This window comes from Eleutherodactylus coqui, chromosome 5 (genome assembly GCF_035609145.1).
Source record: "Eleutherodactylus coqui strain aEleCoq1 chromosome 5, aEleCoq1.hap1, whole genome shotgun sequence".
In the NCBI taxonomy this organism is placed as follows: domain Eukaryota; kingdom Metazoa; phylum Chordata; class Amphibia; order Anura; family Eleutherodactylidae; genus Eleutherodactylus; species Eleutherodactylus coqui.
The window spans coordinates 35,080,921-35,094,877 of record NC_089841.1 but is presented as its reverse complement, the minus strand read 5'-3'; the positions used below and the strand labels follow the sequence as shown (position 1 = coordinate 35,094,877).

At 45.8% G+C, this 13,957-nt stretch overlaps 1 protein-coding gene across 1 annotated transcript in view; it reads left to right on the top strand.

Annotated features, from left to right (window-relative positions):
• LOC136629178 (zinc finger protein 773-like) overlaps window positions 1-13,957 on the top strand; it is a 101,815-nt gene that overhangs the window by 72,514 nt on the left and 15,344 nt on the right. Inside the window, exon 2 of the mRNA XM_066605342.1 lies at window positions 4,533-4,636. Coding sequence (XP_066461439.1) covers window positions 4,533-4,636 — 104 coding nt within the window. The remainder of the gene's footprint in view (window positions 1-4,532; window positions 4,637-13,957) is intronic.

Below are 13,957 nucleotides of genomic sequence, written 5' to 3'. Positions count from 1 at the left end.
TATTAGTTTAGTGTAGGTGTATTGGGATAAGTATATTAGTGTAGTGTAGGTATAGTGTAGGTGTATTGGGATCAGTATATTAGTGTAGTGTAGGTGTAGTGGGATCAGTATATTAGTGTAGTGTAGGTGTAGTGGGATCAGTATATTGGTGTAGTGGGATCAGTGCATTGGTGTAGTGGGATCAGTATATTAGTGTAGTGTAGGTGTAGTGGGATCAGTATATTAGGGTAGTGTAGGTGTAGTGGAATCAGTATATTAGTGTAGTGTAGGTGTAGTGTGATCAGTATATTAGTGTAGTGTAGGTGTAGTGTGATCAGTATATTAGTGTAGTGTAGGAGTAGTGGGATCATTATATTGATGTAGTGTAGGTGTAGTGGGATCAGTATTTTAGTGTAATGTAGGTGTAGTGTGATCAGTAGGTTAGTGTAGATATAGTGTGATCAGTATATTAGTGTAGTAGAATCAGTATATTAGTGAAGGTGTAGTGGGATCAGTATATTAGTCTAATGTAGATGTAGTGTGATCAGTATTTTAGTGTAGTGTAGATATAGTGTGATCACTATATTAGTGTAGTAGGATCAGTATATTAGTGTAGTGTAGGTGTAATGGGATCAGTATATTAGTGTAGTGTAGGTGTAGTGGGATCAGCATATTAGTGTAGTGTAGGTGTAGTGTGATCAGTATATTAGTAGAGTGGAGGTGTAGTGTGATCAAAATATTAGTGTAGTGTAGGTTTAGTGGGAACAGTATATTAGTGTAGTGTAGGTGTAGTGGGATCAGTATATTAGTGTAGTGTAGATATGATCAGTATATTAGTGTAGTGTAGGTGTAGTGGGATCAGTATATTAGTGTAGTGTAGGTGTAATGTGATCAGTATATTAGTGTAGTGTAGTGGGATCACTATATTAGTGTAGTGTGAACAGTATATTAGTGTAGGTGTAGTGTGCTCAGTGCATTGGTGTAGTAGGATCAGTATATTAATGTAGTGTAGGTGTAGTGTGATCAGTGTATTAGTGTAGTGTATGTGTAGTGGGATCAGTATATTAGTGAAGTGTGATCAGTACATTAGTGTAGTGTAGGTGTAGTGTGATCAGTACATTAGTGTAGTGTAGGTGTAGTGTGATCAGTACATTAGTGTAGTGTAGGTGTAGTGTGATCAGTGTATTAGTGTAGTGTAGGTGTAGTGTGATCAGTATATTAGTGAAGTGTGATCAGTACATTAGTGTAGTGTAGGTGTAGTGTGATCAGTACATTAGTGTAGTGTATGTGTAGTGGGATCAGTACATTAGTGTAGTGTAGGTGTAGTGGGATCAGTGTATTAGTGTAGTGGGATCAGTACATTAGTGTAGTGTAGGTGTAGTGTGATCAGTACATTAGTATAGTGTAGGTGTAGTGTGATCAGTGTATTAGTGTAGTGTATGTGTAGTGGGATCAGTACATTAGTGTAGTGTAGGTGTAGTGTGATCAGTGTATTAGTGTACTCTAGGTGTAGTGTGATCAGTATATTTGTGTAGTGTAGGTGTGGTGTGATCAGTTTATTAGTGTAGTGTAGGTGTAGTGTAGGTGTAGTGTGATCAGTATATTAGTGTAGTGTAGGTGTAGTGGGATCAGTATATTAGTGTAGTGTAGATATAGTGTGATCAGTATATTAGTGTAGTGTAGATATAGTGTGATCAGTATATTAGTGTAGTGTAGGTGGAGTGGGATCAGTATATTAGTGTAGTGTAGATATAGTGCGATCAGTATATTAGTGTAGTGTAGGTGGAGCATGATCAGTATATTAGTGTAGTGTAGATGTAATGGAATCAGTATCTTAGTGTAGTATAGGTGTAGTGGGATCAGTATATTAGTTTAGTGTAGGTGTAATGGGATCAGCATATTAGTGTAGGTGTAGGGTGATCATTATATTAGTGTAGTGTAGGTGTAGTGTGATCATTATATTAGTGTAGGTGTAGTGTGATCAGTAGATTAGTGTGGTGTAGATGTAATGTGATCAGTATATTAGTGTAGTGTAGATGTAATGTGATCAGTATATTAGTGTAGTGTAGGTGTAGTGGGATCAGTATATTAGTGTAGGTAAGGTGTAGTGTGATCAGTATATTAGTGTAGTGTAGGTGTTTTGGGATCACTATATTAGTGTAGTGGAGGTATAGTGGGATCAGTACATTAGTGTAGTGTAGGTGCAGTGTGATCAGTATATTAGTGTAGTGTAGGTGTAGTGTGATCAGTATATTGGTGTAGTGTAGGTGTAGTGTGATCAGTATATTAGTGTAGTGTAGGTGTAGTGGGATCAGAATATTGGTGTAGTGTAGGTATAGTGTGATCAGTATATTAGTGTAGTGTAGGTGTAGTGGGATCAGTATATTAGTGTAGTGGGATCAGTATATTAGTGTAGTGTGATCAGTATATTAGTGTAGTGTAGGTGTAGTGGGATCAGTATATTACTGTGATGTAGGTGTAGTGTAATATGATTATTATTGTAGTGTGTAGATATATGGGGATGCATGTTGCAGGACACTTGTGAAACAATGACGGCAATATATTTAATTTCCATTCGTCATTCAATAGGAAAGTTATTAGGAAGTTACAAAAAAACTAGCTGGCAAAAAAAAATTATTATATTCTCCCCTCTTTGCTGCTCAGTCGTGTCCTCCGTCTGGTTCGCCATTGAAGAATGGCTGTGTGCTGCGTGGGATTGGCTGAGCGCTCTGCCAATTAGCATAGTCTATTCAGTAGGCAGGGATTTTTAAATCCCTGCCTGCTGAATGGGCTTCACAGCAGTACCGGGGAGCCAGCCGGAGGACACGCCAGAGCGGCGGAGAGGTAAGTAAAAAAATTTTTTTTTTTCAACAGCCAGGGATGATTTTCAGAGAGAGGTGATTTTCAGCTAGGGATGATTTTCAAGCCACAGCTGTGATAGAGGACTCCTTCATCCCCACAGTGACCGCCGAGATGAAGGAAACCTCTGCCATAGCTGTGGCAGAAGTCTGCGAATACTCATTATGTTTTCAATGGGGCTGGTGTTGCGCGGTAAGGCGTGTATTTTTACTCGCTCACAGCGCAAAAAAAAAAATCTCGCTAGTGGGTCGGCACCCTTAGGATGGAAAAGGGAGGTTTTTTGTTGCATGTATTTAAGGCTTCATAAAACTCCTAATAGGTTCCCTTTAATATCTACTTAAAGGGGTTTTCCCATAATGTGCTTAACTATCATTCTATCATCCTTGGTTGCTGCTGATCAGGACATGTGACTGTGGCAGCCAATCACTGGCCACAGCAGTGAGCTTTTATAGTCAGTGATTGGCTGCAGCAGTCACATGTCCTGGTCAGCAGCAACCAGGAAGTACACAGGGGTTTGTAAGTAATTTTAAGTAATGGGATAACTCCTTCCTGCTACAGGGCAAACATTTATGTTCTTAAGCATTGGGGTATGTATGGCAGAACATCGTGTGGCAATCTCCCATCTCCCGGGTGCCGGCTGTTTCTGACAGCCAGCTGATTAAAGCGGCTAACCCTTTAAATGCCGCTGTCAATTGTGAGATTGCAGGGAGCTGTACAGGTGTCATAGCAGAATGCCCATGAAGCTGTCCCCATAGGATAGCCTGATAGACTGCCTGGCGAACGCAGTATGATGTAAGGCTATGGCAGGTTGTTGTCCCCTATGGGGACTAAAGATAAAGTAAAAACAAGATCAATAAAGTTTTACTAATTGTAGAAAAAAAAAGCAATTAAAGTTTAAATCACCACCGTTTTGCCATATTTATAATAAAGGAATCTAAATCATAAATTAAAAATACATATTTGGTATCGCTGCATAAAAGTCTGATCTATCAAATTAATGCCTTATTTACCCCGCACGGTGAACGTCATCAGAAAAAAAAATAACACCAGAAATGCATTTTTTTGGTCATCGTGTCTCCAAGAAACAATGAAATAAAAAGCTATTAAAAAGTCGTATGTATTACAAAATAGTACCAACAGAAACTACAGGATGTCCTGCAAAAAATGAGCCCTCGCACAACTATGTTGATGGAAAAATAAAAATGTTATTGGGCGCAGAAGATGACGGCAGAAAATAATTTTAAAAAATTAAATGTACAATATGTGAAAACCAATAAAAGTAGTACGGCAAAAAAAAAAGTTTTGTATCATAGTAATTGTACTGACCCGTATGATTAAATTATCGAGTCATTTTTAATGCCGTAGAAACAAGACGCACCGAAAAATGTTGGAATGTCATTTTTTTTTTCCATTTTACTACACTTAGATTTTTTTTACCGTTTTTCAGTGCATTATATGGTACATTAGATAGAAGAATTGAAAAATACAACTCGTCCAGCAAAAAACAAGCCCTCATACAGCGACGTCCATGGATAAATAAAGGAGTTACAATTTTTTAAGGGTTGGGGGGGGGACGAAAGTGGAAAAAAAGGCCATGCATGTCCTTTAGGGGTTAAATGTTTCTTATTGTTATCACCAGTAAATGTATTTTTATGTTGTTGGTTTTTATATTTGTTCATATTTTCTCCATTCAGGCCCCTACATGATTAATTCATTAAAGATGGAGGAAGACAGAAAGAAGATGGCAGAAAGTGTATTAAGAGTCATCCTAGAGATACTCTTCCAGCTTACTGGAGAGGTGAGAGATTCTGATGATGTCACATTATATCATTCTAATCTATGGTAATAACAGATGATGTCACTGGAGAGGTGATGGAATCTAGAAATGTCTGTAGCATAGGCATACTGTTAAGGGTCACAGTGGTGACCAGGCCCCTGCGCTGAGGGAGCCCAGAGGCCACCTTATGCCATATACAAATGCACATTCAGTCCATTACCGGCTGGTTGCACTGGTTGTCGGCCGCACCGCACAAATCACGCAGCCAGCAGTGCGACTAGCCTGAGAGAAAGCTGAAGAAGAACAGAGGAAAAGGGAGGCAGACACTGTACTGAGTGAGCGGAGCGGGGTGATGATGTCATCACCCTGCTGCTCCTGCATACACAGTGTACAGGGGCCACATCTGCCTGCCCTGCTGCTCTCCTCACACAGAGAAGTGGTCCGCCCCAGGGTATGCATGTGTCTATTGTAGCAACGCAGGGGTACACACTGCAGGCCACAACCAGAATACTGTCCGCGTTTTTTTTAATTTACGGGCTGAACATAACATAAATGCACTCGTAATCTCTAGATAACAGAAAACAGGAAGAAAACGTCCTTCTTCAAGCCAACAGTCCAACAAAGCAAAACATACAAGTCCTTAAATCAGGGTGGCAAAGGCCCAGCAAACCTCAGTTGCAGTGTGTTGTGGTGTCTCCAGTTCAGCTTGCTTTGCGTCTGTGTCTTTCACACCAGGCAGCTCTGAACTCCCCCTTCACACTGCAACCTGCACCCATTTATACACCTCACCTGTCTGGGCCAGGTGGAACTCAGTACTGGAGTGAGGAACAGATTGGGTTTACAACCCGGATGCTAGTAGTCTCTATGATATGTACCTTCCGTCCCACACTTCACCTCTCACTCTACTACACTATCTATCTATCTATCTATCTATCTATCTATCTATCTATCTATCTATCTATCTATCTATCTATCTATCTATCTATCTATCTATCTATCTATCTCTCCATCTCTCTCTTTCTCACATCTATCTCTCTTTCTCACATCTATCTCTCTTTCTCACATCTATCTCTCTTTCTCACATCTATCTCTCTTTCTCACATCTATCTCTCTTTCTCACATCTATCTCTCTTTCTCACATCTATCTCTCTTTCTCACATCTATCTCTCTTTCTCACATCTATCTCTCATATCTATCTCTTTCTCATCTACCTATCTATCTATCTATCTATCTATCTATCTATCTATCTCACATCTATCTATCTATCTATCTATCTATCTATCTATCTATCTATCTATCTCACATCTATCTATCTATCTATCTCACATCTATCTATCTATCTATCTATCTATCTATCTATCTATCTATCTATCTATCTATCTATCTATCTATCTATCTATCTATCGCTGATATACATCTCCCTGGATTTACTGAATATAATTGCAGACTTTCCACAGAATTAAAAAACGCATCGAAAACACATGCAGTTTATAATAGTGTAGGCAGTTTCTTAAAAATGCATGTGGTCTTTAAATACTGCATGCAGTTTTTTCTTAGATGTTTTTCTTAATTGTGGTTCAAAAGAACAACAATAAACATGAACCACCTTAAAGGGGTTGTCTCGCGCCGAAACAGGTTTTTTTTTTTTTCAATAGGCCCCCGTTCGGCGCGAGACAAACCCAAAGGATGGGTTAAAAAAAAAAAAGATATATTACTTACCCGAATCCCCGCTCTGCGACGACTTCTTTCTTCCTTCTCCAAGATGGCCGCCGGGATCTTCACCCACGATGCACCGCGGGTCTTCTCCCATGGTGCACCGTGGGCTCTGTGCGGTCCATTGCCGATTCCAGCCTCCTGATTGGCTAGAATCGGCACACGTGACGGGGCGGAGCTACGATGACGACGCGGGACCAGCTCTCCGGCACGAGCGGCCCCATTCACAAGACAGAAGACCGGACTGCGCAAGCGCATCTAAAAACGCCAGAAGACAGTGAATTTAGACGGATCCATGGCGACGGGGACGCTAGCAACGGAGCAGGTAAGTGAATAACTTCTGTATGGCTCATAATTAATGCACGATGTATATTACAAAGTGCATTAATATGGCCATACAGAAGTGTATAACCCCACTTGCTGCCGCGAGCCAACCCCTTTAAGGCCACTTACACATGCATCCAGAAAACGCAGGTCGATATCGTGGCATTTTTGCAGCAATTTCAAGCTGCATTTTTGAACTCATGGAAATAGCAAAAGGGGACATAAATCAGCGCCTCATCATAGGAAACATCATTCTCCAATGTATGCCTCCAATAAGTAATAAATAGCACTCACGTGGTGCTCAGTATATTACCCCCTCAGGAATATCCGCCGGCACCTAGTATGCTTGATTGCCTTTCATCCTCCTAAATCCTTGGTCTCTGTTAATGCAAGAAGCCGCATGGGAAGGTAAGCACACTGGATAACAAGGGCTTAACACAGATCACCACAAAAAAAGCAAAAATCTTCCCCGCGCTCCAAGGGTTAAACCAAAAGATACAGACCACGGGTCCGTAAATTACCAATACTATTTATTTTGCTACGCGTTTCAGCAACATATACAAACACATTAACAAAAATCTGTCTTATATACACACAAAATATAACACAGTCCTAAAACTGACCCGTGTGGTAGTCGCAGCGGACGCCATCAGAATGTCCGTCCTCCCTAGGGAGGAGATCCGAACATGTGACCTAGTCATGTGTCTATGATCACATGACTAGAATTCTCTACATGTGGAACGCGTAATGCGTTCCACTCGCACTTCCTAAAACCATCTGCAATTAAGCCATATTTAACATATAACATATGGTAACTCCATCTGTATCAATCCACCTCATCAATATCAAAACGCTCATTAAACTATAGAAAAATAAGAATAATATACATATATATATTTTTTAACTTGCTAATGTCTCCTATAAAATAGGATTTATGTAAAAAAAATTTGAATTTTTTTGATTATTTTTTGTAAAAAATCTCAAACGATATATTTCTCCTTTTCCTCAAAATGTTTTTATATATAAATATATTTCAAGAATAATGACTCGAGAGCAGCGAACGTACTCGTCCGAGCTTGATGCTCGGGCGAATATTAGCGTGTTCGGGATGCTCGTTACTCGTAACGAGTACCACGCGGTGTTCCGGTTACTTTCAGTTTCCTCTCTGAGACGTTTGCGTGCTTTTCTGGCCAATTGAAAGACAGGGAAGGCATTACAACTTCCCCCTGTGACGTTCAAGCCCTATACCACCCCCCTGCTGTGAGTGGCTGGGGCGATCAGATGTCACCTGAGTATAAAAATCAGCCCCTCCCGCGGCTCGCCTCAGATGCCTTGTGAGTTAGCTGAGGGAAAGTGCTATATCGGTGGAGCTGCTGTAGGGAGAGTGTTAGGAGTTAGTGTAGGCTTCAAGAACCCCAACGGTCCTTCTCAGGGCCACATCTAATAGTGTGCAGTACTGTGTTAGCACTGTATTTTTTTTTTTTTTTTCAAAATTGGATCTGCAGAGCATTGCGCCCTGCAATAGGGACAGAAGTGGTGGTTAGGCAGGGAGAGTGTTAGCAGTGAGTGTAGGCTTCAAGAACCCCAACGGTCCTTTCTAGGGCCACATCTATCCGTGTGCAGTACTGTCCAGGCTGCTGTTAGCAGTGTTGCATTTTTATTTTTTTTTCTCAAAACAGGCTGTGCAGACCATTGCACCCGGCATTAATACTACAGGGATAGAATTGTGTAGGCAGGGCCAGAAGACATACATTATTCATTGAATAGACGCAGTGTGGCTTTTTCTTTGAAAAACAAGGGAAAAAATTCTATTTCGCCTGCCTCTGACAGTCCTCAGGGCTCTGGGTACGTGTGTGCTGCGTACAGAACGTTAAAAAAAATCAGACGCAGCCAGCTACGTTTTACTGCAGGCTTGCGCCAATTTTTTTCCTGCATGGGAAATCCCTGATCTGCTGTAGCAAATAACTTTGCATCACTGCAGTTCTCTGACACATTTGCAGGGCCACAACACAGTTATTAAACTTAGTAGTATTCATTGAATACACGCAGTGTGGCTTGTCCTTTGAAAAACAAGGGAAAAAATTCTATTTTGGCTGCAGGCTTGCGCCACTTTCTTTCCTGCCTGGGAAATCAAATCACTGGTAATACACCATGCTGAGGGGTAGGGGTAGGCCTATAGGACGTGGACGCGGGCGAGGACGCGGAGGCCCAAGTCAGGGTGTGGGCACAGGCCGAGCCAGTGCGGTGGCCAGGGGTAGAGGCAGGGCCAGACCGAATAATCCACCAACTGTTTCCCAAAGCGCCCCCTCGCGCCATGCCACCCTGCACAGGTCAAGGTGCTCTACGGTGTGGAAGTTTTTCACAGAGATGCCTGACGACCGACGAACAGTGGTGTGCAACCTTTGTCGCGCCAAGATCAGCTGGGGAGGCACCACCAACAGCATGCGCAGGCATATGATGGCCAAGCACCCCACAAGGTGGGACGATGCCCGTTCACCGCCTCCGGTTTGCACCACTGCCTCTCCCCCTGTGCCCCAACCTGCCACTGAGATCCAACCCCCCTCTGAGGACACAGGCACTACCGTCTCCTGGCCTGCACCCACACCCTCACCTCCGCTGTCCTCGGCCCCATCCAGCAATATCTGTCAGCGTAGCGTCCAGACGTCGCTAGCGCCACAGTTTGAGCGCAAGCGCAAGTACGACGCCACGCACCCGCACGCTCAAGCGTTAAACGTGCACATTGCAAAATTGATCAGCCTAGAGATGCTGCCGTATAGGCTTGTGGAAACGGAGGCTTTCAAAAGCATGATGGCGGCGGCTGCCCCGCGCTACTCGGTTCCCAGTCGCCACTACTTTTCCCGATGTGCCGTCCCAGGCCTGCACGACCACGGCTCCCGCAACATTGTACGCTCCCTCACCAACGCGGTTACTGCCAAGGTCCACTTAACAACAGACACGTGGACAAGCACAGGCGGGCAGGGCCACTATATCTCGCTGACGGCACATTGGGTGAATTTAGTGGAGGCTGGGACAGAGTCAGAGCCTGGGACCGCTCACGTCCTACCCACCCCCAGAATTGCGGGCCCCAGCTCGGTGGTGGTATCTGCGGCGGTGTATGCTTCCTCCACTAAAGCACCTTCCTCCTCCTCCTCCAACGCAACCTCTGTCTCGCAATCAAGATGTGTCAGCAGCACGTCGCCAGCAGTCTGTGTCACGCGGCGTGGCAGCACAGCGGTGGGCAAGCGTCAGCAGGCCGTGCTGAAACTACTCAGCTTAGGAGAGAAGAGGCACACGGCCCACGAACTGCTGCAGGGTCTGACAGAGCAGACCGACCGCTGGCTTGCGCCACTGAGCCTCCAACCGGGCATGGTCGTGTGTGACAGCGGCCGTAAGCTGGTGGCGGCTCTGCAGCTCAGCAGCCTCACGCACGTGCCATGCCTGGCCCATGTCTTTAATTTGGTGGTTCAGCGCTTTCTGAAAAGCTACCCCCACTTGTCATACCTGCTCGGAAAGGTGCGCCAGCTCTGCGCACATTTCCGCAAATCCCACACGCACGCTGCCACCCTGCGGACACTGCAACATCGGTTTAATCTGCCAGTGCACCGACTGCTGTGCGACGTGCCCACACAGTGGAACTCTACGCTCCACATGTTGGCCAGACTCTATGAGCAGCGTAGAGCTAAAGTGGAATACCAACTCCAACTTGCGCGGCGCAGTGTGAGTCAGCCTCCTCAATTATTTACAGAAGAGTGGGCCTGGTTGGCAGCCATCTGCCAGGTCCTTGGAAAATTTGAGGAGTCTACCCAGGTGGTGAGCGGCGATGCTGCAATCATTAGCGTCACCATTCCTCTGCTATGCATCTTGAGAAGTTCCCTGCAAAGCATAAAGGCAGACGCTTTGCGCTCGGAAACAGAGCCGGGGAAAGACAGTATGTCGCTGGATAGTCAGAGCACCCTCCTGTCTATATCTCAGCGCGTTCAGGAGGAGGAGGAGGAGCATGAGGAGGATGAGGAGGAGGGGGAAGAGACAGCTTGGCCCACTGCTGAGGGTACCCATGCTGCTTGCCTGTCATCCTTTCAGCGTGTATGGCCTGAGGAGGAGCAAGAGGAGGAGGAGGAGGATCCTGAAAGTGATCTTCCTAGTGAAGACAGCCATGTGTTGCGTACAGGTACCCTGACACACATGGCTGACTTCATGTTAGGATGCCTTTCTCGTGACCCTCGCGTTACACGCATTCTGGCCACTACGGATTACTGGGTGTACACACTGCTCGACCCACGGTATAAGGAGAGCCTTTGCACTCTCATTCCCGAAGAGGAAAGGGGTTCGAGAATGATGCTATACCACAGGGCGCTGGTGGACAAACTGATGGTAAACTTCCCATCCGACAGCGCTAGTGGCAGAAGGCGCAGTTCCGAGGGCCAGGTAGCAGGGGAGGCGCAGAGATCATGCAGCATGTACAGCGCAGGCAGGGGAACATTCTCCAAGGCCTTTGCCAGCTTTATGGCTCCCCAGCAAGACTGTGTCACCGCTCCCCAGTCAAGGCTGAGTCTGCGGGAGCACTGTAAAAGGATGGTGAGGGAGTACGTAGCCGATCGCACGACCGTCCTCCGTGACGTCTCTGCCCCCTACAACTACTGGGTGTCGAAGCTGGACACGTGGCCTGAACTCGCGCTGTATGCCCTGGAGGTGCTTGCTTGTCCTGCGGCTAGCGTCTTGTCAGAGAGTGTGTTTAGTGTGGCTGGGGGAATCATCACGGATAAGCGTACCCACCTGTCAACCGACAGTGCCGACAGGCTTACACTCATCAAGATGAACAAAGCCTGGATTTCCCCAGACTTCTCTTCTGCACCAGCGGACAGCAGCGATACCTAAGCAATACGTATTATGCACCCGCGGATGGAAGCTACGTTCTCTCTCACCATCCAAAATGGGGACATTTCTGCTTCATCAATCTGTGTATAATATTCCTCCTCCTCCTCCTCCTGCTCCTCCTCCTGAAACCTGACGTAATCACGCCGAACGGGCAATTTTTCTTAGGGCCACAAGGCTCACTCATATAATTTTTCTAAACACTTTTTATACGTTTCAATGCTCTTAAAAGCGTTGAAACTTTAACTTGAACCAATTTTTCGTTAAACTGGGCTGCCTCCAGGCCTAGTTACCACTTAAGCCACATTAACCAAAGCGATTAATAGGTTTCACCTGCCCTCTTGGTTGGCCATGGCCAATTTTTTGGATGTACATTAGTACTGTTGATACAGCAATTTTTGTGGCCCCTCGCCTACAGTGTAATCATAGCAATTTCTATGTTCTTCGCCTGCACTCATGGTACAGAAAGGTGTGTGGGGTTGGCCTACACTTTAGCTACATAAATGTAACTTGTGCCTTGTCTATACTGCAGCTACTGAAATGGAACGAAGACTGCGCTCCCACTATACTGCTGCTTCGGAATTGTTACTGGGGCCTGTCTTGAGTGCTACTATTACTGAAATGGAACGCATACTGTGCTCCCCCTATAATGCTGCTAGTGATATGTTAGTGGGGCCTGTCCTAATGCTACGGCTGAAATGTTACTAATTATGGGCTCTGCCTATACCGCTGCTAATGGTATGTCTCTGGGGTGTGGAAACAGAGGCTTCCCAAAGACATGATGGCGGCGAGGCCATTTCCCACCAACGCTGTTACTGTTAAGGTGCATATAACCACGGACACGTGGAGAGGACACATTGTGCCTCAAAAACATCCCCCGCCACAGCCCACTTAATCCTGGCCACATTCCGAAAACCAACAAAATAAAACCGCGCTACTAGGTCCGCAGTCACCAACACATTACCACCAACGCGGTTACTGTTAAGGTACATATTACCAGTCTGACTGGGGCATGCAGTGTGGGCCGAAGCCCACCTGCATTAAGCACGACATTACTACCTCAGCTGTGTTGGGCAATGCAATGGGATGTTTTTATGTACCGCCGGTGGCTTCCTGGCACCCACCCATGCTGTGGGTCCACAGAGAATTATAAATGCATCTGAAAGCACATCTAAAGAACCCCAGTCAGACAGGGGCATGCAGTGTGGGCCGAAGCCCACCTGCATTAAGCACGACATTACTACCTCAGCTGTGTTGGGCAATGCAATGGGATATTTTTATGTACCGCCGGTGGGTTCCAGGGAGCCACCCATGCTGTGGGTCCACAGGGAATTATAAATGCATCTGTTTCCACTTCTAAAGAACCCAAGTCTGACTAGGGCATGCAGTGTGGGCCGAAACCCACCTGCATTAAGCACGACATTACTACCTCAGCTGTGTTGGGCAATGCAATGGGATATTTTTATGTACCGCCGGTGGCTTCCTGGCACCCACCCATGCTGTCGGTCCACAGGGACTTGTAAATGCATCTGTTTCCACTTGTAAAGAACCCCAGTCAGACTGGGGCATGCAGTGTGGGCCGAAGCCCACCTGCATTAAGCACGACATTACTACCTCAGCTGTGTTGGGCAATGCAATGGGATATTTTTATGTACCGCCGGTGGCTTCCTGGCACCCACCCATGCTGTCGGTCCACAGGGACTTGTAAATGCATCTGTTTCCACTTGTAAAGAACCCCAGTCTGACTGGGGCATGCAGTGTGGGCCGAAGCCCACCTGCATTAAGCACAACATTACTACCTCAGCTGTGTTGGGCAATGCAATGGGATATTTTTATGTACCGCCGGTGGGTTCCAGGGAGCCACCCATGCTGTGGGTGCACACGGAATTCGCATTGCAGAGTTGTACCTGCCTGTGACTATTTATAAAAAACCGCGGTCTGACTGGGGCATGCAGACACCTTGACAGAATGAATAGTGTGTGGCACATAGGTTCCCCATTGCTATGCCCACGTGTGCAGCTCCTGATGGCGGTGGCACAGGATTATATTTCTCATTGCTTCTGTACAGCATTGTGGGCTATCGCCCGGCCCCTTTTAAAGAGGGTCGCTGCCTAGCCGTGCCAACCCTCTGCAGTGTGTGCCTGCGGTTCCTCGTCATGGCAGACGCACTTATAAATAGACATGAAGGTGGTGTGGCATGAGGGCAGCTGAAGGCTGCGCAGGGACACTTTGGTGTGCGGTGTGGGGGGGGGGGGTCAGCATGTAACCCAGGAGAAGTGGCAGCGGAGTGTCATGCAGGCAGTGATTGTGCTTTGTTGGAGGTAGTGTGGTGCTTAGCTAAGGTATGCATTGCTAATGAGGGCTTTTCAGAAGTAAAAGTTGTTGGGAGGGGGGGGGAGCCCACTCTTGCCGCTATTGTGGCTTAATAGTGGG